At 50.8% G+C, this 23,469-nt stretch overlaps 1 protein-coding gene across 2 annotated transcripts in view; it reads right to left on the reverse strand.

Moving 5' to 3' along the window:
- The window catches only part of PARVB (parvin beta), a 91,822-nt gene that overhangs the window by 62,065 nt on the left and 6,288 nt on the right, over positions 1–23,469 (reverse strand). Inside the window, exon 1 of one of the 2 annotated variants that reach the window (XM_033117093.1) lies at positions 1,677–1,862. The exons of the other annotated variant lie outside the window; for it this stretch is intronic. Coding sequence (XP_032972984.1) covers position 1,677 — 1 coding nt within the window. The 5' untranslated portion in view covers positions 1,678–1,862. Of the gene's footprint in view, positions 1–1,676; positions 1,863–23,469 lie in introns of those variants that run through there. 2 annotated transcript variants of the gene reach the window in all.

The following is a 23,469-nucleotide window of genomic DNA, read 5'->3' on the forward strand; positions in this document are numbered from 1 at the left end:
TCAGGTCCCCAAGCTTTCGGAGCCTGGGGACTCCTTTCCTAACAGAAAACATAACAGACCTTCGGAGAAAACACACTTGGCACAGCTTTTAAATTAATTTTCCAACAGGACCTGGCAAACAGCAGTATATATATGAGCAAGATACCTATTTATTTGGTCCCCATCAACATTTCCCCAAGTGAGGTCCACAGACAGGGGTCTTCATGAATTAAGCCAGGGGTGAGGAAGTAGAAGAAATACTCGGGGAAGCAGAGCTAAACGGATGTCTTTTTCTGCAGGACTTCTCAGGGTCTTAACTATGCTCTTGTACCTTGTGATTCTCCCAACGAATGGGTACAGAACTCAGTCATCAGCCCCTCAGTTAGAGAGAGCAAGAGGAACAAAGTCCATCACAGCCCCCAGAGGGCGGGCAGGCAGGGTCTGTCTCCACGAGAGCCAAGCCCTTTCTTCCGTCACCATCTCCTCTGCACTGCACCGGAAGGGCACTTGGCCTGGTGTAATCACTTTCTGCCTGTTATTGGAAGGTCTATTGTCTCTGAAGAGCTTCCTCAGACGGTGAGCTAAGAGCCTCCTGCATTCAATTTCCTTAAGCCCCTCCTTCAACGGCTGATTTCTCCTCTAGAAACGTCCCTACACTCGCCTACAAAACACCTGCTCGAAAGAATGTGAATGATCAAGGCAAAAATCAGCCTGTGACCGACCACCTTGAGAGAAGGGCTCCTCTCTTGGTCACCTGTGGAGTTCATACCAGTGTCCCTTTCTGCAAGGATATATCAGGCAGAGCCCAGAAAAAAGTGTGTGCTCTTTATTCTGCCAGATGGGGAAGAGCATTTGTTGCAAGATTTCTCAGTGTCAGAACCGCAGGAGCATTCAAATAACCACCATCTCACTCAGTCTCGCAGCAGGTCCCCAGGAGATGGGGAGGTTCAGAGCTCCAAATAAACCCCTGACTCCCATTCCCATTTGCTGTGTGACCTTGGGCAGGTTAGTTAGCCTCTCTGGGCTCTGGTTTCCTCAGCTGCAAAATAAGTTGTTATGACGATTGCACGAGACAGAGCATGTTAAGAGATTGGGACAGTCCCTGCGGCCTAGAAAGCTCAGTACACATCACCTGTGCCACTGTCCCCATTTCACAGGTGGGGAAACCGAGTATCAGAGTGACTGCCAACCGCCACAATTGTGCTAATAATGGCAAAGCTCCTTCCACTGACTGCTGCCTCCTGAAGAAAAGAGAGAATGAATGTCCTGTCCAGCGGTAACAAGAAGAGCCGAATGCTGGCCCAGACAGCCAGGGACAAGGGGAAGACAGACCAAAAGATGATTCAAGAGACACCCATCACGTCAGACAGATACCCCGAAACAAATCTCAATTGCAACTTGATCCTGAAGATGTTCTAAACACCATTCTTTTAGGACCGAAGATCCACATGACCCACCAGACTGACGGAAACGTCCCAACACGCTTCGCTCCACAAACCAGGTCCCCATCCAAAAGGTTCCCCCTTTCCCATTGTCCTGACACCAATGCCCCCGTCACCTTTCTGGGAAAACTCAAATGGGGTCTAAAGCCAGCCAGGGTCTAAACAACCTGCTTCCATAAAGCAGAGAAGAAGTAAGGGTGGGCCCAGGTTTAGCTTTTACCGAAAACTATGAGGAAGAAAATGGGGGGTACTCACTGGAGAAGAGGGTGCGGCTGGCGGAGGCGTTAGAAATGCAGACAAGGTGAGGCCAGGGGACTCAGCCAGGACACAGGACACACGCCAAGTGCATATATGGACACGGGCAGGAACGCCACCATGACTTGCAATTCGTGGAAAGGGCCCCTTTAGGGAGACTTTGAGGAAGGCCACACAGGATCAAACTGCCGGGGTGACCGCGGTGTTGGAAGCGATAGAAGCCTGCTAACTACAAAATGTTATTCCTATCTCACTGCAACAGCTTCACGGGCAAGCAGAGGGCTCCCCAGGAAAACAAACCCACAGGCTAACGAGGGCAGGAAGGGAGTGTCACTGAAGACATGTTTATTTGGCTCAGAGAAAACTCAACAATAGACTTCGGCCTCTGAGAAGCCTCATCTCAGCCTGGTGACCAGGTGAACAGACGAGGGTCCGTGAGGTGGCCCAGGTCTGGTTCTCCGTCCCAACCCTGAGCGGAGATGACATCACAAAGGACAGGCCCACATTGTCCCACACTGCGTCTCCTGGTCAGCGGATACTGTCAGGAGCACTGGCACTAAAGAGGAACACTTGTCACCCCGTTTCCACGACAACAGGAATCAAATACCAGAAACAGAAAGCCAAAGGGAGAGGGGCGCTGCCCCTCCAAACTGCGGAGGCTGGCAGGTTGCTTTTGGTGCTTACCTCATGGAGTGGAGGGACCCAGGACATCCTGGAATTGCGGGGAGCGGGGAAGGGATTTTGCAGAGTAGAACTACACCCCCTTTTGGCCACTGGATATATTGCCTGGTTTCAATGCAGGGCCCAGCCACCTACCAGCTGGGTGACCTGAGCAGGCCACCTGTCTATGCCTGGTGCCCCCACCTATAAAATGGGGTTAATAACAGTAGTTGACCTCATGAGGTTGCCATGGAGATACATGAATTTATGTGGTGCCTGGCACTAGGAAGCACGATCAGCTCTTATTTGTGATAATTATTAGCAATCGTCTAACCCCCAGTGGAAACATGTTCCCTGAAGATGACTTCTCATAGGGGTCGCTTGACTGACCAACCCGCCAGTTCCCAGTTTGCTTCAGTGGGGAGTGCGTGAGCCCCACGGAGATGCTGGCACAGAGCCCACAGCCGGGACAGCAGATGCACTGGGTGCCCGAGGGGAGCCTTCTTCAGTGGGAACAGAGCGGGGGCATTCTGTGGGCGCTCGGAGAGGAAGGCTCTCTCGCCTGCAGAGAACAGAATGGCTAGGATCCCACCGAGATCGCCAGCTCTCCACGGAGATGGCGTCTTCAGTCTGCACACAAGGGATGGCTGGGCTGGGAGAGGGGTCTTCTCAGCACCCCCGCCTCTGCGGGTCCTCCCCACAACGTGTGAACTGGGAGCCCCAGGGCCTCGCCCAGCACCAGCCAAGTTCAAAGCCCAGTGAATGCCGCTCTCCTTCTTCCACCAAGCCCCGAGCAGCACACACAATCAATCAGACCAGGGGGAATCAAGGAACAAATAACCTGCAAAGGCCCCTCCAGCTCTGAGCACCCCGACTCTAGGACTGGCTGCGTGATGATTTACAGCCTCGTGTCTCAAAGCCGGGACCTTCCCCAGCCCTGCAGATGAGGTTAGTCCTCTTCAAGGTCACACCCATCAACCTCCGAGAGCCTCGAGATCTGAAGCTCCAGAACGTTCTTAACCACTAACCCTGGCCTCTGGGCAACTCGGCTGGACCTCCCAACAAATGCAAGTGCACAAACATTTCCTGCACTCTCGAACTGAGCTTGTTTCCGCTCTTTTCACATTACCTCCATCTGGGCACTGTCAGTTCCAGGCCACATGTCCTCCCCTGTACAAAACATGTCCAATAGAAAAGGAATCCAAGAAACCAGGGCTCGGAAGGAACAGCCATGTGCTCCAGTACAGAACCATGGTTTTGGCATGATTTTCACCAAGTGACAAGGAAGTTCTAGCTATGACTTCGGGGGCCAGTGGTTTCAGAGGGAGGGAAGAGAGTGCTGATATAGCCAGTGTCACACGTATGATCCCCAGGAGGCTGTAGGGAGAGGAACATGGGTTTCCCACCTCCAGCAGCACCCCAGCAGCAGCCCTCCGCCCTTCCACAGCAGGGCACAAGCAGGACACAGGTGCCAATGCCCTTTGAGCCTGTCTCATCAGCGATGGCAGCACATCCTCAGAGACCACGCCCTGGTCAACTGAATGCCCTGGACCAGGCCACAGGGGAAGGCTGGGGAAGGGGACCAGAACGTGGCAGCAGACAGCAGACTGGCTCGGCCAGAGCGGGGGACTCTGAGCTGGCAGCTTTTCACATGACCTTGAAAGGCAGCTTTTCACAAGACCTTGAGCAAGACGCCTCTTGACTCAACTGGACAAGGAGCAGCTGACTGCCGGCCCCTCAAGAGCGTGGAGCCCCAGCACAGGGCAGACCAAGGAGGAGTGAAGGGACCAAAGGCCAGCTGTGACACTGCTGGACTACCTGCCACACGTGCTTGTGGGCAGCAGGCGGACCCTGGGATCGCCGTGCCCCAAGGGGCCTTTCCATCCCCACCACCCCTACCTGCCACCCTCTGAACCAGAGCGCTGAGGGCAGGGCTCAGAGGAAACACAGTGGGTGCTAGACACGTACTTGTTGAAGTACAGCCCGCCCTCGTTACGCGTGGATTCTGTACTTGTGAATTCACCTCCTCGCTAAACTTCACTGGTGACCCCCAAAGCAGTTCTCATGACACGTATGTTCCTTCGCAGACACACACCGAGGAACGAAAGATTTAAGTTGCCCACGGTGCACGTTCCCAGCTGAGGTTGACCAAGGTGACACGCTGCCTTGTTTCATTTTGTAAACTGGTGTTCTCTTCATGGTCCATTTAGTGCCACGCAGTTTCTCATTTGTGGGCTTTTTGTTGGTGATTTTCACTCTTTAAAATGGTCCTAAGCGTAGTGCTGTCTGGTGTTCCCAAGTGCGAGAAGCCTGTGACGGGCCTTGTGAAGAAAAGGCGTGTGCTAGATGAGCTCCGTTCAAGCCTGAGTGACAGCACTGGCGGCCTGAGTTCAATGTTAATAATTCAGTGACATATATTAAACAAGGTGTCTTTAAACAGAAACAGACATGAGACAAAGTTACATATTGATCGGTTGACAAAAATGTGACCAGAGCCTACAAGAAACCCAGCCCTGAATTTCCCCTAGGGGCAGCGACTTAGTATTCGCCAATCGCTGTTTGCAGTGACCTTACAGGGTAGGACATCCCGTGTTTCCCTGAAAATAAGACCCAGCCAGACCATCGGCTCTAATGCGTCTTTTAGAGCAAAACTGAATATAAGACCCAGTATTACATTATGTTATATTATCCCTGTCTTATATTAAAATAAGAACGGGTCTTATATTAATTTTTGTTTCAAAAGACGCATTGGAGCTGATTGTCCGGCTAGGTCTTATTTTCAGGGAAACACAGTATACAATTTCATCTTAGTTTTAGGTGCACGATATAGTGATCCGGCATTTACATCCTTAATGTGATCACCACACTAAGTCCAGTAGTCATCGGTCACCGTGCAAACTTGTCACAATGCACCACTTCTCTTCTGGAGCAACATCTAACCATAGCTCCATAGACTGCGCTCAGAGAACCCAGGTTTATTCCAACTTCTGTCTAGGTCTCAGTGTCTAATCTAGCGGGGTTACCAGGGCCATTTTCCAGTTAAGTCCTACTGGGTATAACTCACTCTCAGCTCTGGCTCCCTCACACCTACACCTGACACATGGGGATTTCTGGGTGGACCTCTGAGCTCCCAGCCTCAACCACCTTTCTCACCACCGATTTCTTTCACTTCTGGCTCAGGCCAAGTGTCTCCTGCGCAACTGTTCAAAGTTTCCTATTGGAAGCGGTTTCTCTTGCCCCAGATATGCCCCGGTGACAATCAGCCACAGGATTCTCGTGCAAGGAGCCACCTTACACTTCTGAATCCTTTCCACCTTCTCAAAACGTAAGCAAGACGGCTTCCTCTGAGGGCGAGCAGAAAAAGCATCGCAGGAGAGAAAGCTGCGACCGGGGACGTCACATCCATTCCTCCATAATGCGAAGTAAGCACCGCGAGGAGAATGACAAGTGCTATTTAAAACCAACGACAGCAGTCTTTGCATCTGTTTAATGACACATCCTCTGTACCTGTCAAACAAGCTGCGTGAGACTTTTAAACAAGCTAAGGAGGAGATGTGTGACATCTTTTTTTTTAGCCAATATAATTGACACCACGTACATGATATTTTGAGTTCACACCAAACACCCACATTTTGTGGCAATGGTGATCTCTTCTTAAGAGCAGGAATGGGACACTATACCAGCTCATCACATTTCCCCAGACTAACAGTGAGTGATGTTTATCTTAAAGGACCATATATCAGAAGAAGAAAAACACTGCTGTTTATTTTATCACTGAAAAATTGTATGGAATAAAAGTATGAAGCAGAAGTTCATCTAAGGGGGCCTATCCGTTTGTAAGCTGTGGGCCCTATACAAACACAAGCTTCACAGTCCTTTTCAAATGAAAAGGAAAAGACCAATCCTCCTTGTCCCTTTTCCCTTGAAAACCAAGAGCAGTCTTCGAGACAAACCATGGAGTATCCAGAATCAAGAAAAAATATGATCAACTACGTGTTTATGATTTATCCTTATCATTCCTTTACCAATGAAAATAACAGTAACAACAACCATAATAACTAACTGATTTTAGGCATTGACTAAGCGCAGCGGACTGTGGGATAAAGAGCATCCCCCCAAAAGTCACGTCCACCCAGAAACTGTGACTGTGACCTGACTTGGAGAGAGAGACTTTGCATCAGGTTAAGCTGAGGTCGCACAGCGTTAGGAGGGGCCCAACCAGGGTCCTTATAGGAAGAAGGACATCTGGACACAGACTCACAGAGGGAGGAGGTCACGTGACAACACGGCGGAGTGAAGTGATGTGTGTACAAGCTGAGGACACCAAGGACCGCCAGAATCACTAGACACCAGGAGAAGGCAAGGAGGGGTCCCGCACGCCCCGTCCCACCAGGTCCCGTGGCTGACACCTTGTCAGCGGCAAAGTGGGCACTGCATTCTGTGCAGTGGCCTCCTGAGCTTGGCTAAGGCAGGTGCACCCCCGAGACAGGTCTGCTCAGAGCGCTGATAAATTCAGGCTTCGGATCACGACCATGATCACGGCCACAACTGCCCCCATGGGTGCCCCCCCGGGGCACAGCATGCCTGCCCTCCCTGGGCGTTGCTCTCGGTGAAATCCAGCACGACTTCTTTGGTCATCTCTGGATTTTCTACAAATACACAGATAATTCCTAGTGACCGTTACTGCTGTACGGTCACCTCATTCGTTTTAGAACAAAGGATCCCATTCTTATGGCTCGTGAAATCATTCTTCGTCCTGACAAATATTCATTGAGCATGTCACCATGGGATACATCTGCATGGGACATCACAGTTTTCAAAAAATAATTTACTTGGCTAATGATCACAAATATCTAATTTAATTGACTCTTAAATGTGTTTAATTTCCCACAAGTGGACGCTTACAAGCTGAACCTTTTGGCCAGGTTGACACAAGCAGAAAAAAGAAAAGGCACCAACATCATCCAACAAGGAGTCCACCGCCAGCTCTCACCCCACCATTTTCCTGAGCATGTCCCAGGTGCCATTTCTGGGCATTTTATAGAGTCACCCCACAACCTGATGCTATCGTTGTCACCTGCCTGGGAAAGCTGGCTCCCAGGGTAACTTGCCCCAGCTGGCCCAGGAGGCAGGGAGTGAGTGCTGCAGGCAGAAGCAGAAACCGGGCCATCCAGCCTCCGAGTTCGTCTGCTCCCTTCGCCACTTGCTCTCCTGTCTCTAAATCAAAATCGGCCAAAGGAAATCCACATGCAGCCCCGGCGCTGAATCAGCCTCTCCCGTCTTCCAAAGTGACAGTGCTCCTGGCGCGGGATCTGACAGCCGTGCAAAGTGGGGAGGCAGGCTAGGCTGCACCACCGAGCCAGGCTGTGCCGCTGGGCAAACCCGAGACACAGGGGATGCGCCTGGCGCGGCTCCAGGCGGATGAAGTTCAAAGTCAGACAAAGGCAAACAAGATCCAGGAGAGCATGGATGCGTGCACGGTAAGTCTGCAAGGAAAGTAAAGGGCACTGTCAAGCTCAGCGCACATTCAAGGGCGGGGCACCTCTGCTGGCGGGAGGGCTCCGGCAGGGGAGGGGTACGGTGACATGATCTAAGCTGGGTGGTCGGGCCGGGGCGACTTTATTTTTCTTTAAACTGTATATACGTACACTCTTTCCATGTGCGACATATTTCACACTATTTTTTTCATTTAATTTTTAATTGTGGTAAAATATACATGAAAGTTACTGCTTTTAAGTGCACAGGTCAATGGCATTAGGTACATTCACATTGTGTGCGACCATCACCACCACCATCTCCAGGACGTTTCCGTCTTCCCAAACTGAAACTCTGTCCCCGTTAAACACGGACTTCCTTCCCTCTCCCCCAGCCCCCGGCGACCACCATTCTACTTTCTGTCTCTACGAATTTGCTCTAGGGACCTCAGATCACTGCAAACATCCAGGACGTGCCCTTTGGAGACTGGCTGCTTTCACTCAGCGTGATGTCCTCACGCTTCGTCCATGCTGTCGGACGCGTCAGAAGTCCCTTCCTTTTATGGCCGAATCCTAGACCGTCGTGCGTCTATGCCACATCATGTTTATCATTCATTGGTTGACGGGCTCTTCGGTTGTGGCCATCTTTCTGCTATTGCGAATTACGTTGCTACGGCACAATATACTTCCCAATGACTGAATTCCCAAAGAGGTGGGCACTAGCTAAAAGACACACACTGGGTACCTCCTGGGTGCAAATCCCTTCGCAACCCTTGCTCATGCCAAGTAATCATGGAATGCTTATCTGCTCTCCCTACCATGACCTAATTAACACTCATTCCAGGGGACCACTGTAAAAAGCACAGGTAGCAATAACAGCACTTTAAATGGCCATCTCTCTGAGAACGTTCTAGAAAGTAGAACATGTCATATAAATGTTTTTTTTAATAATTGTTGGTTTAAACCAGAGATGGGCAAAGTGCAGCCAGTAGGCTAAATGTGCCCACCCTCCACGTAACTATCACACCTGTATGTTTACCTGTCGTCTATGGCAGCTTTCACACTTCAGTGGCAGAGCTGGGTTGTTTCAACAGAGGTGAGATGGCACACAAAGTCTAAAATATTTGCTCTTTGGACTTTTACAGAAAAAGTTTGCCATCTTTTCAATGATTACCAGAAATCGTAACACAATTTTTAAATAATTTTAAGGGGTGGGAGACGTAGGACTAGGATGATGGCAGAAACGTGAGGTGTTTTTTGTTTTCTTTTTTCAGCATTCTCGGAATCAAGTGAAGAAAGTGGGTCTAAATCCGTCAGTTTCCCCTGGGTCCGCTGGGCACCAATTTATGCAAGTCCAGCTCTGCTCATGTTCAGCATTCAGACCACGTCTCCAGGTGGCAGAACCTTCACGTGACCACTTTAGTTTAGCTGAATTCCTTTAACGTGGCTTCTACCTACGACCTTCAAAGTTCACTCAGGACCTCACTGGCTAGAGGACCACGGAGGGCATCGGTGCGTCAAAGGCCGGGTGGAGACGGTCAGTGTCCTAAGTACTCCAACCTGGGGGTCTTAACACAACAAACATTCCTTCTCTCCCAGTTCCAGGACCCAGAGTCGGAGACCAAGGTGTGGGCAGGGCCGCGCCCCGTCCGAGGGCTCCAGGGGAGGGTCCTTGCTGCCTCTTACTAATGTCTGATGGTGGCCGTCAGTCCTGGGCTTGTGGCCACATCACTTCAGTCTCTGCCTCTGTCTGCACATGGCCTTGTCCCCTGCGTGACTGTGTCTGTCTCCTCTTATAAGGGGCCTCCCACCCCCACACTCCAAGATAACTCATCTTAACGTACACCCTGATCACGTCTGCAAAGACCTCATTTCCAAATAAGGCCACATTCCCAGGCTCCACGAACAAGGACTTGAATGCATTTTTCTCAGAGGGGGGTACAATTCAACCCTGAGAGACCTCCGCTCACGTTCCTTTCACGGCCCCTTCTTGGCCTCACGCATGATATTAACATAAGCAAAGGGCACCATGGCATAAACTCCATGTCCTAAGTGCAATGACTACTATAGAAAGGGCTCCTCCCACCGAGAGGGGACGCGACAACTGTGGCTACCCCGGGCTCGACACCCTGGCCATCAGTGCCATCACTGCTCACCTGCTCACTGAGACCCGGAACCGCTCACCTGGCCCATGACGAGGCTGGGTCCACGGGGCTTCCTCTCGGAGTGGCCAGTGCCCAGGGACAACGTCATAGGCTGGTCACGGCTTAGCCAGCAGAAGCTTCCCTGATCCCCCCGGGGCCTGTAAGCAGCCTGAGTGACAGACGTGGCAGCTCTTCGGGGCCTTTCGTCTCACTTCCTAAGAGTCCTATATATTCTGCAGCAGGGAATTTGCAGTCACAGAGCACATGTCTGTGATTACATGGCACCTGTCAAATGAGACCTGTTCCGCGATCTGGCAGGACTTTTCTGGCTGCCTGGCTCAAGTGTCACAGAAGAACTACACTTCCCCCTGTGGCTGTTCCTCAAAACAGATGGAGCTAGGACGCCGCAGCCTCGGGAGAGAGTCTCTGGGGGCTTAATCCCACAGGTTACACAACAAAAGCCAGGCATTCTGCACCTGAAAGGGGCGTGTGCATGGCACAGGTGGGAAGAAATAACCGACTGGCCCCAGCCTCAGCTGTCATTTTCGCTTGTCTGCCCAATTTTCTCCTCCATGCACGTGCCTGCTGACGAATGTTGCACGGTGAGAAGTCCACAAGGCTCTTCCTCACACAGCAACACATTTAATTCTCAAAACAATCCCGGAGGTTGATAAGGGAGGTGTTGCCATCAATCCCCTTGTTCGACTCCATGTCCCCGTCACCACGCTGAGAAGGGACAAGTGACCAAAGTCTCATCTCGTCCCATCAGTCTGCAGCGTATGGGGTTTTAACAGATGCAGAGCATGGGGGCGGGGGCGTTGTGGGGATTTCTTTTTCAGTAACAGTTAAGAAGACAGACAGAGGACTGAAAACATACGCCAAATCTAGAGAGTAGAATCTAGCGCCCCAAATCTGGCCTCTGGCCTGTTTTCGTAAGTAAGGCTTTATGGGAACGCAGCCATGCCCATCCATTAGTGTTTTCTGTGCCTGCGTGTGTGCTAGAGCGGCAGAGTTGACTAGTTGCCACAGAGACTGAAAGGTTTACTATCTGGCCCTTTGTAATAAAAGTGTACAGACCCCTGCTGTAGATGACGACTGAGACGGAGGAAGAAATTTGGGCAAGCCCAGATACAGGTGCCTTCCCAGGGGACCCGGGCACAGGGACAAGTCCAGACACAGGCACACTCCCAGGGCCTTGTGTGCCCATGATATCAAAAGCGAAATTCGCAGGGCTCTTTGTCACCTTGTCATGCTGCCAGCATCAAGATGCAGTCCCCACCAGAGACAAACAGGCTGAGTCTGAGGCCGGATCTGCTTGGACACTAAAATCCACTCACTCTGGTTCCAGATGGCGAAGCCCGAGGCCTGAGCAGGGTCTCCGCCTTGAATGGGAATGAAGTACCAATTAGGGTTTGATTTCCAGCTTGACTCTCCAGGGCAACTGCAGTCCCTAAAGCTCCTGAAACACACTCAGAAATCGTGCTTAAAATTGCATCACTCTGACAATGAGGAAAATAAAAAGCCATCGATGGCGCAGCTATGGCAGGGACACAGCCTCTACGGACCTTTTCCTGCTGGAGAAATCTAATCGGCTTGGAAAGCCATCTGCGCCTTGTATGTGTGTGTCCCCTGCTACATTTTCTCTTGGCAGATATTTTTATACCGGTTAAAAAGTGTAGAACAACACCCAAATTTAATCAGACTGGAGCTAACTTTGAGAAATGGACCTTCGCTTCTTGCCTAGCGCCTGAAGAGAAAAGGGAAGAAGAGAGAGCATTCCCTTTTTTGCTGATTGCCGATCATGTCCACGGTTGGTGTCGTTTCTTTTGACACCAACATATACTCTGCTGGGGAAGATCCTCAATGAGAAGACCACCTGACAAGAGACCTGGCTACCCACCCGCTCTCGGGGCCAACGTTTCCTCCACTGCAAAACGAGACTGCATTTTCACTACTTTTCTCTTGAAAGGTGACACCACCCAGAGCACAGCTTGGATCCACACAGCCTGGACCTGCTGCCCAGGTCCCAGGGCCACACGGCTGGGACCCGTTGGTGTTGGAGTCATGCAATCTTTTCCTCCAGCACAGCTTGCTGTCCGCCCAGCAACAGACTATGACACGACAGGCTGAGGGTGCACCTGTGACCTGACCAACAATCCATCTTTCCAGGGCTGACTCGGTAGAGGGGGATGGGAGACGGGGCTCTCCACCCTCCACCCCTATGATGCTGTAGTCTGTGACCCACACGTCCAGGGAGGGGTCACACCCGCACCAGACCCCTGGCGCAGGCATCCCCCAGCTCCATCTGTCCTTTCTGAAGCTCGCTACCTAAGTCAAACCTTTTCTGCTAGAAACAATGCCAGCTGGATCTTTGTCACTGAACAATACTGACCGGCCCCTCTCCCACCCAGAGATGAGACTTCCCCTCCCCCCATAGAGAAGTAAGAGGATTTCTTTTAAGCCTAATGCAAGGCCCCTGGCACTGGCATTTGTCTTGGTTTTATTTTCGGGGTAAGAAGGGGGCAAGGGAGGCTGTTTGCAGACATATCTGGGGTGGAAAGGGCCCTGAGTGCCCGCTGGGAGATGGACACCTGTGACCAGGGCCACATTCTATCCCAAACAAGGACCCCCAGCACTGAATGCCTCCCCCCCCAAATTAACGGCTCTACTTCCCTCCTGCCATGATGTAACAAGGCATAGTTGTTCTATCTACTTTGCCAGGGTTCCTCTTTAAAAATTAACACGCCTCCAAAGAGGTGGCCAGGTAAAGGAGAAGACCTCCCGTGGCTTCAGCCAGCCCTGGAGCTGGTCCTGGACCTTGACCTTGACCTGACAGGACAGTGCTGTCCCCACCACCAGTGGTCACAGCCGGAGGGGGGCCTGAGACTCCCTCCACGCAGCCCACCGCCTCACCTCGCATACGTCCCGGCCCACAGCCTCCGAGCTCCAGCCACACAAGCTGAATTCACGTCCTGGGGCTGCAGCAACAAAGTTCCACAGACGGGGCTTAAACAACAGAAGTTTATTGTCTCGGTTCTGGGGGCCCAAGACCAAGACGTCAGCAGGGCTGGTCTCTCCTGAGCCTCTGTCCTTGGCCCGCTGTCATCTTCACCTATGGATCAGGTGAAGGCTAAGCCTATGGCTTCATATGGTCTCCCTCCAGGCCTGTCTCTACGTCCCGGGTACCATTCACCTTGGACTAGTGCCCACCCCAATGACCTTACTCTAACCTGGTTACCTCCGTAAAGACCACCTCTCCAAATAAGGTGTTACTGGGATAACTGGGGGTTAGGACACCAACACATGAATGGGGGGGGCACTACTCACACCCTTCTTCCCCACCCACATCTCAGCCTTTCCACACAGTTCCCTCTGTTCCCTGCCCTTCGCACTAAACCCAACTCATTCTCCAGCTCAGAATTCAAGCACCACTTCTGCGGGGAAGACCTGCCGGCGTTGGACCTGCCACGTGCTCTAAGGTTCCTGCATCCCTGAGGACATGGGGGGGCTGGTCTGCCTCCCAACTTTCCTGAGACGTCCTGAGGGTGGGGGCTGCACTAGGCACATTCTAGCATCTCTTCCCAAGGCCTAACCTACAAATGTTTGTTGAAGGAATAAAGGAGTGAATGAATAAATGAATGAGTGAATGAACAAACGAATGAATTACTTGCTCCATTTTCACGTGATTCCTTAGAGAAGGCAGCTGAGGGAACCACAAGTCTGCCTCTGTCCTCTCACAGCTACTCCCCCAAATCCTTAAACCTGCATCGTGGAGTGGTCTTGGGGGGAGGAGGGCCTGAATCCTTTCCCGTGCTTCCACTATGCTTCTGAGGTACTTTCTCCTGATGAGTCTTTCAGGGAGGCAGAACAGGCCTCCTTGTACCCATTTTACAGACAAGGAAACTAAGGCTGGGTGACAGTGACCAGTCCCCAAGGTGACAAGGCAGAGTGCAGCCCAGTTGCTAGGGGCACAAGCTGTGGGGCCTTGGGACAAAATACCTGTCCTCTCTGAGCTTGAGGTTTCTCACCTGTGAAATGGGGTCACAACACATCCATTGCCCCCACCTCCTACCCCCGGGCTGCTGTGAGGACGGAGGACATGAGAGCTGGTTCAGAGGAAGCAATCAGAACAGAAGGCTGACAATCCGCAGCTCCCAGCCGAGCTCTCGCTAAGGAGACCCTAAGCTCAACCCTTCCCTGTGACCTCCGACCTCCAACCTTTGACCGCACTGTCAGGTAATCCTCTAAACCAGGGGTGTCCAAACTTTTTTCAACGGTTTTCACCAAGGCCCATATGCGGTAAAATACACACACAGCCGGGCCACTCACTCGAGGTGAAGTACGTATTGCCTCACCTGGTTTATTTAAGTAAACTAAATATATTTTTGGAATTTGCTTCGAGACAATTAAAAATGGATCGCGGGCTGCAGTTTGGACACCCCTGAAGATCAGGCTGCTGCCCCGCCCTTCCCGATAAGGGCCCAGAGGGGACTCTGGTCTCAGCCTCCAAGGCCCCGGCCACTCCCTCTTCATGTCCTGAACCACGGAACACAATGAGCTCGTGCAAACACTCCACGGTCAGGCTGGACGCTGCAGGACCTTCTGTGCTCAGCACAGCACTCTGGCTGACCAGTAAGCTGCGCTCTGCGCCTCTTCTCATGGGGTGTACCCGTGGGGCTGCGTAAGGAGGTAAGGGGGAATCAAGACAACCCCTCACGGCGTAATGATGGTAACCACACCGTCCTTTGTGTAAACCACCTGAGAGCTACTTTGTCCACCTCTGGGCCACGAGCTCATGTGCCTCCTGCAGCCACGCCCGCCCCCATCGGCCAAGCCCAGCCAGGGGCTCAACCTCACCGCTGGTTGCCAGCGACTTCCAAGCACGAGAGTGAGACCCCGCCGAGGAACAGTGGCAAGAATCAGGCAACGGAGAGGAGCCCTGCACTGCGGGAACTGGGCGCTGCCCCGGCACAGAACACAATCCCATTTACCACCCAAAGGCATAGACCACCCAGGGCTAAGTCTAACCCAGGAGTCAAAAGGCTTGCACGCTGACAGCTACAAAACACCGCAAAAGGAAATTTAAAAAGAAAGACCTAAACAAATGGAAAAACATCCATGTTCAAGGACGGGAAAGCTTCATATTGTTAAGATGACAGCACTACCCAAAGCCATCTTTAAATTCAAAATCCCAATGGCGACTTTCCCAGAAATAAGAAATCCCCCCTAAAATTCATAGCAAATCTCAACGGACCCCAAATAAACAAAGCAATCTTGAAAAAGGACAAAGTAGGAGAAATTTACTATGAAGCCTCAGGAATCAAGACTGGTGCTGGCATAGGACAGACATGGGGACCGTTGGACTAGAACAGAGCCCAGAAATGAACCCACATGTCGAGGGTTAACCGTTTTCAGCGAGGGGCCAGGACCATTCGATGGGGATAAACAGTGGTCAGCAAGAGCGAGGGGAGGGTCTCTCCAGCCCATCAGTGCCACCAGGGCTGGGCCAGTGTCTACAGAAGGGCCACTCCACTGGCTCCTGCCCCAGTCTGGTACCTGGTCTTGCTTACATGCATTGATGATGGACTGACTGCCTGCCTGGAAGGCTGAATGATTAATGGACAACAGTAAACAAATGAGGGGAGAAGCCAGGTTGCAACATTAGACACCAGATCCAACAATAATATTCCTCAGAAGTATTTCAGGGGCCGGCCCGGTGGCTCAGGTGGTTAGAGCTCCGTGCTCCTAACTCTGAAGGCTGCCGGTTCGATTCCCACATGGGCCAGCGGGCTCTCAACCACAAGGTTGCCAGTTCCATTCCTCGAGTCCCGCAAAGGATGGTGGGCTCTGCCCCCTGCAACTAAGATTGAACACAGCACCTTGAGCTGAGCTGCTGCTGAGCTCCCGGATGGCTCAGTGGGTTGGAGCGCGTCCTCTCAACTACAAGGTTGCCGGTTCGATTCCTCGACTCCCGCAAGGGATGGTGGGCTGCGCCCCCTGCAACTAGCAACGGCAACTGGACCTGGAGCTGAGCTGCGCCCTCCACAACTAAGACTGAAAGGACAACAACTTGACTTGGGGGAAAAAAAGGTCCTGGAAGTATACACTGTTCCCCAATAAAGTCCTGTTCCTCTTTCCCAACAAAATCTTAAAAAAAAAAAAAAAAAAAAAGTACTTGGGCCCCTTAACACCCATCAGCACATGTTCCCTCCTTACATCTCGCAAACCAACATTCTTCAACTATTGTTTTGACCGGATGGGTCATACAGCCAGCAAGCTGTGACCAGCACATTTTTCTCATGAAATGAAACAATAAAAAAGGCCAATGTGCTTCACGTAGTCAGATATCATTTCATGAAACTTTTTAAGATGCATATAGATAGACATAGATATAGATACATGTATGTTTGAACTAGCGTTTCTATGTGACATGTATTTCTTACATGTGAAAATAAGGCCACTGTCTCAGCTCAGAGGTTCTTGGCAAACATTAACCCACTTTCTGTATCTGGGGATTTGCCTGTTCTGGACATTTCATATCAATGGAATCACGTAGTAAGCGGCCGCCTGTGTCTGGCTTTTGTCACTGAGCACAATGTTTCCAAGGCTGACCCATGTTGTAGCAAATATCGGTACTTTGTTCCTTTTTCTTGAAGAATAATATTCCATTGTACGGCTAGGCCACACTGTGTTTATCCAGTCATCTGTTGATGGACATTTGGGTTGTTTCCACTTCGTGGTAATTATGAATAATGAGCAGAGAGCGCTGGCATAAATCTGAAACATAAATCTTCCGTGACAGCACTCACGCGTTGGTTCTGATCAAGCCGGCTAAGTGTTTACAGAAAGGAATTTCTTTTTTTCCCAAGAGGTCTTCTAAACAAGACAATTAAGAGCAGCCTAAAAGCAGGGCTCTAAGGAAAAAAAACAGAAAACTAAATAATAATTGTAGGAACGTGTCCTTGCAATGAGGCCCAAGGAAAAAAATAAAATAACAGCAAAGCCCAGCTGCACACAATAAGATTGAAATTCTATGTGCTCCTCCAACAAAATTCCAAATCATTAAAATCTCATTATACTAATAATATGTTTTCTAGATAGACCTAACGAAAACACTCTCTTCCCCCACAAAATGCAGACATTCTCAGAAGCTGCAATGCAGGGTGTTTGAAGATAACAGGGCATGGCTCCCGGGACACCTCGTCTCCCTGTCGTAGCTCTGCAAATGCTCGCAGCCGGGACCTGACCATGGGACAGGCAGAAATTACAAGGAGCCCATGTAGCTCTGTCCGTTTACCACCAGCCCACCCCCTGGTCTTCTCGCCCTGCCCATCTTCTCTGTTTGAAGGGTAAAGTGGGTCATAATAATGGTAGCAATGGCTAACCTGTGGGGGGCTTAATGCCCGCTGGGCCCAAGCATTTTCCTCTATATTTTATTATTAAAATGTTCAAAAATGTAGGAACATGTGGAGAACTTGACAGTGAACACCTGTACACCCGGCCTGCAGGCTACCAGGACATGTTTCTATACTTGTTTCATTATGTATCCATCCATCCCACTATCTATCCAGCACTCCATCTGGATTCATTTCGTATCGCTACATTGTATTCATTTCAAATTACTACAAATTCAGCGGCTTAAAATAAACACAAATTTATTATCTTATAGTTCTGAAAGTCGAAAGTCCAAAATGGGTTCCACTGGCTAAGGTGTCGGCAGGGCCGAGTTCCTTCTGGAGGGTGTAGGGAGAATGTTTCTTTGCTTTTCCAGCTTCCAGAGGCTCCCCCTGTCCTTGGTTACATCCTGGCGTCACTCCAGTCTGTGTCACTGACACATCCCTATCTCTTTCTCTTACACGGACACTCCCACCTCCCTCTTATACCCCTTGCGTCCACCTGGATCACCCAGGATAATCTCCCCATGGCAGGATCCTTAACTTAATCACGTCTGCAAAGTCCTTTTTACCACCTAAGACGATATATTCACAAGTTCCTGGTATTGGGACATGGACATCTTTGGGGGCCATTATTCTGCCCTTATTTTTTATGCATTTCAAAGTAAGTTGAAGACAAGGGTACCTTTCCACCTTGGCCCCCATACATATGACTGACTAGAGTTCAGTATTTACTTACAGTTTTTTTTTTTTTTAGTTAAAATTTCCATTCAATGAAATGCCCATTTAAAGATTTTTGACAAATGCACGCACCTGTGTATCTCAAACCTCTATCAAGATAGAGGACATTTTCATAATTCCCTCCCGCTCCTCCCTGTGAAGCCCCACCACCACCCCAGAGGCAACCACCACGGATTAGCTTCGACCATTAGTTATACTTCATTCACGTGGGATCGCACAGTGTGAGCGTTGGGGTCTGGCTGCCTTCGCCAGGCACAGTGGTTTCTGAGTCACTGTGTTGTTGCATGGACTAGTATTTCGTTCCTTCTGATTGCCCAGCAATATTCTGTCCTACGAATAAACCCCTGTCCATTTCTCCGTTCCCCAGCTGATGGACATGGAGCTGTTTCAGGTTTGAGCTATTATGAATAAAGCTGCTATGAACATTCCAGTACAAGTCTACTTATGGACACAGGTTTCCATTTCTCTGGAGTATCTCAGATTGGAACTGCTGGGTTATGGGGTTGGGGGGGAGGGTATATCTGGTTTTTAAAGAAACTACCAAACTGGGGTGGCTGAGTGGCTCAGTTGGTTAGAGCACGAGCTCTGAACAACAGGCTTGCCGGTTCAATTCCCGCATGGGGTGGTGGGCTGCACCCCCTGCAACTAAAGATTGAAAACGGTGACTGGACTTGGAGCTGAGCTGTGCTGTCCACAACTAGATGAAGGACGACTTGGAGCTGATGGGCCCTGGAGAAACACCCTGTTCCCCAGTATTCCCCAATAAAATTTAACAAAAAAACTACCAAACTGACTTGCAGAAGCCACCCCCCGCCCCCGCCCAGCGTGTAGGAGACTCCCAGCAGCCGCACATCCTCGCCCAGTCCTAGTGTGGTCATTTTAGCCGTTGGTGTGGAGTGTGTCCCCTCCAGTTCTAATCTGTCATTCATTTCCTGAGTGACTAATGATGCTGAGGTCGCTTCCAGATGCACACTGGCCATTCGTCCGTCTTCTTTGCTGGAGTGTCTGTTCAGCCTTTTATCTATCCTTTTATTGTTGTTGGTTTTTTTTTGTCTTTTTATTATCACTGGTAGGGGTTCTCTACATATCCTAGACAGCCGTCCTTTATCAGACATTCGTTTTGGGAATTGTGATAATTGTGATTTATAATTAAAAAAATACATAGATTTGGACTTCGTCCCAGTTGCTGGCCCAGAGCGCCTAAAACCCTGGGCATTTCCTAAGTGAAGAGACCGGTAGAGATGTCTTTTACTACATTAATGAGGTGACTTTTGGGAAACCCTCTATGTAACGAACAGACGGGGGCTGGTTGCCATGGGAACCAACCACGTGATTAGAGAGTCGGTACTTTCAGTGTTTCCCTAGGACCACAGGGTGGGAGGCTGGGGGGGTGGGACGTTAAGTTCAATCACCAATAGCCAATGATTTAATCAATCACGCGTCTGAACTGAAGCCTCCATCAAAACCCGGCTTGGCGAGCAGGTGGAGGTGCTGGGAGAGTGGCACCCCGCTTCCCACGTGCCTTGTCCTATGCGTCTCTTCCTGAGTTGTCTCCTTTTATCAGTAAAACGTTCCTCTGAGTTCTGTGAGACACTCTAGCAAATGAATCAAACCCAACGAGGGGGTGGTGGGAACCCCTGACTTAGAGCCAAACAATCAGAAGCACGTGAGCTCACAACTGGCATCTGAACTGGGGGGCAGTCTTGTGGGACCGAACCCTTCACCTGTGAGATCTGATGCTCCCTCTGGGTAGATGGTGTCAGAACTGAGCTGAATTGTAGGGTCCCCAGCGGGTGTCAGAGTCTTGCTTGGTGTGGGGAAAAAAGCCCACGTCGGAATTGGTGTCAGAATCCTAACTGGTGACCAGACGTGGAACTGGTACCAGCTTCACGGGAAGATTTCTTCTCACTCTATGACCTGACTGGGCCCAATGTAAATTACATTATTACATTATTTCATTGACTAACTCACTTAATTCCCCAGTAACCCTGTAAGTTAAGTACTCTTTACAGATGAGGAAACTGAGGCACAGGATAGGGAAGTCCCTCCTCTGAGGTCAGAGCTGCAGCGCGCAGCAGGCTCACTACAAACCCCAAAGCTGGGCCCCCCGGTGGGTCAGTGTCCGTAATCACTACACATTGCCTCTTACTCAGCAAATACGCAAAGACCACGTCAGGTGGGCAAAAACGGGCGCCCACCTGCTGGAGGCCGACACTGAAGCCCACGGGGCAGACAGGGCGCAGGAAACAGCGTACGTGAGGGCCCCAAGCCAAGCAGATGGGAAGACTGGCCAGGGGCTGGACAGGCAATGAGGGCCAGCGAGGGTCCAGGCCTGGTCCAGGAGCAGCACGAAGCCGCCGGGTTCTGTCTTCTTTCTGAAATGCCAACAAGTCCGATCAGCACAGAATGGATCCCGTTGGTCCCCTTCGGCACGCCTTCCTACCACCGGGCTGTGGGCACCTCCAATGCTAGCAACCGTCCTGGCTTTACCAGGAGCCAGTGGGGACGATTCTTGCATTTCAATCACTCCTTCTGTGTAGTGAGGCCGGTGGCCAGTCAGTGCATCAGTGCCAGACTGCCAGGGCAGAAGTCTCACCTGCTGGCCGCGTGACCCTCCTGCAAGAGACTTCCCCTCACTGAGCCTCGGTTTGCTCGTCTGCAAAATGGGAATAGCTATGTAGTACCTACTTCCGAGCTGTGTGTGAGGATGAAGCGAGGCAACACGTGGAATGTTTAGCCTCGAATGGAGCATCACAGGTACCCAGCAAGGCTCAGCCATGAGCATGACGACTGTAGACTCCAGTCTGGTTTTTCTAAAAATTCTGTTAACTTTTTCCTTTACCTCTTCTCAGGTGTTTTTCTATGATGTTTGTATATATCAAGTATGGGTGCATTCAGGTTTTACTTTGAAAGACAATATTAATTTTCAAAAAGAAAAAAATAGAAGGTCGAAGACACTTCGAATTACGCTTTGGGGAAGATGCCTCTTAAATTCCATTTATACCAATAATACATTTCAAACACCTTGAGTGCGGTGTTCCCTTTTCCGCAGCCCGCGCTGAGGACTGTCCACATAGTTAAAGCGGCGCCTGGAAGGTCCTGGCGGACTCTGCCTCAATGTGAGACGCACCAACCACTGAGGGTGGCCGTGGTTCCTTCTAACCCAATCGCTGCTTCCAGGAGTGTTAGATTCCAGCAACGCTGGGAGTGCAGAGCCCTTTTTACACTCTTGAACAGTTTAATAACTTAACCTTAGAGTAAACTCGAGATCCTTTGGAACTGCAATTTTTTCCAGCGAGAAAATGCGTCCCTCTTTAAGACAAGAGGAGTAAACTATTAGGATGGCCTTCCTTCGGGAACCGACATCCCTGACAGCCTCCGGCTGACTCGCAAGTAAAGGGTCCAAGACCCAAAAGCCAAGAGCAGTCATTTCAAATGCCCAGGCTTAAACGAGCACACATTCGACTACCCACATGCCTCCTGAAGAAACTGCTCAGGGCTGGCCTAGCGTTCTGAGAGCTTAGGCTGGCAGGGATGCGCCACGGGAGGCCGAGGTGGGCGAGGATGCCTCCTGGTGCCCTCCTGAGCCGGTGTCTCACTCCAGACACTCAGCGTCCGGCTCAGAAACCCTTGGCCTTTTGCCAACACCGGGAACTTGCCATTTTCTCCAGCACACGTCTCAGATGAGCGTGTGTAGTGTTTCCTGGTCACAGAGTGGGCGGAGCTAGGACTCCAGCACTCCTCAAATGCAAATATTTTAAAGGAATTAGTTGTCACCAACCATCAACCAGCTGCTTCATGGAACGCAATGAGAAAAGAAGCAGCCAGAGATGTTGAAATGCCACAGGACCAGAGCAAGAAGTGGCTTCTACTCTGGAGGTGACGCCCACGCAGCAATTAACCCTGACACGTACACTTGACTGATTAGTCCCAGCAGTCCTTCCCCGGAGCTCAGATGCAGCCTCAGAATCCTTCTTAACACAGCGGCAGGCAATCATTATAGATCGAGTTAAGTTCTCGATCTATTAAGTAAGGCTCTCAGGTGGAAAGTGCCTTACCACCGCTGTGCTTCCCCTAACCAGCTCTGGAGTCTGGCTCATAAGGCAGCACCCTCACTTGTCACCATTCTCAATAACTAACACAGAGGGCTCCGTTGCTGATAACACTCACTGCCTCCCTCGTATTTCATCCTCACATTCCCTGTGGGCGAATGCACCATGAGCCACAGGGGCCGGGTCAGCAACAGAGGCTCAGGAAGATGAAGCAGCAGACCCACAGAGCCAGGTGTACACGGAGCCCTGCTCCACCACCCTGTGAGTGGCCTCCCACGGGGACACACTGCGTTTCTGAGAACCAGCGAGGTCCCATCTGCTGGGAAACACAGCTGGTATCCTCCCCACACTCCCCCACCTCACAAATGAGGAAGTAAGGCCCCAAAGCTTTAAATTCAGAGGGTGACACACACAGCCCCAAAGAGGTCCCCATGGCCCGGACACTCAGAGGAGGTGGGAAATGAAAGGACTCCGCTGGCGGCCGGGAGCTGATCCCGAGACTTCTCGGGGGCTGTAAGCCCGAGACAGGGATGCCGGAACATGAAGCTCATTCCATCTTGTCTTATAACCACAAAGACAGTCTCTCATTTGAACATGTGTCACTAAGAAGGATCTCAAGGATGCAAAAACCTCCCAAAACTTCTAGAACGAATGGCATTCCGTGTTCCTGTTCTCTTACCCTAACAGCAATTAGTACAGATAAGTAGGTAAATACCGCTGGGCCAACATGTTTCTAATGTACTCCTGGGCTTCCTAGTGTTTTCAGCCTCTAGGTAATATAATAAATAGTAAATATGCTCATTAGGCAGTAGAGCAACGTTCACCGGAAACCTAAAGAGTGAAGTTTATGGCTAATGCAGAGAAAACACACTTTCTTAGGGTGCGTCTCATATGTGATGAAACCACATACTTGAAAACAAAACAACAGCTAGGTAAAGGTCGCTGCCCTTGGCCGACCACAGCGGGAAGAATCAATCAGACGGAGCCCTGGCGGCCGCTCTCGGCAGGCGCTGGCTCGCCCACTTGCGTATCTGATCAACGTCCCTTCATTATCCTGACGACTGTACAGGGAGCTCCATGGTAAGCAACGTCGGCATGTGCGATAAATATTAACTCCACGGACCAGAGACAGGAATTCAAAGCAGGGCTCCTCTAATGAGTGAGGTTGCCAAGGCGACTTGAGTCTTCGGGGACCTCGCAGGTGCAACCAGGATGCCAGGAGAGCCACAGAGAGTTCGCTACGCCTAAAAGAGGCCGCCTCGGCACATCAAAGCTGGCCCGCTGGGCCCAGCAGCACATTTCCGTTCTCCACTGAAGCAAAATTTCCC

The sequence above is a fragment of the Rhinolophus ferrumequinum genome, chromosome 10 (assembly GCF_004115265.2).
Source record: "Rhinolophus ferrumequinum isolate MPI-CBG mRhiFer1 chromosome 10, mRhiFer1_v1.p, whole genome shotgun sequence".
NCBI lineage: Eukaryota > Metazoa > Chordata > Mammalia > Chiroptera > Rhinolophidae > Rhinolophus > Rhinolophus ferrumequinum.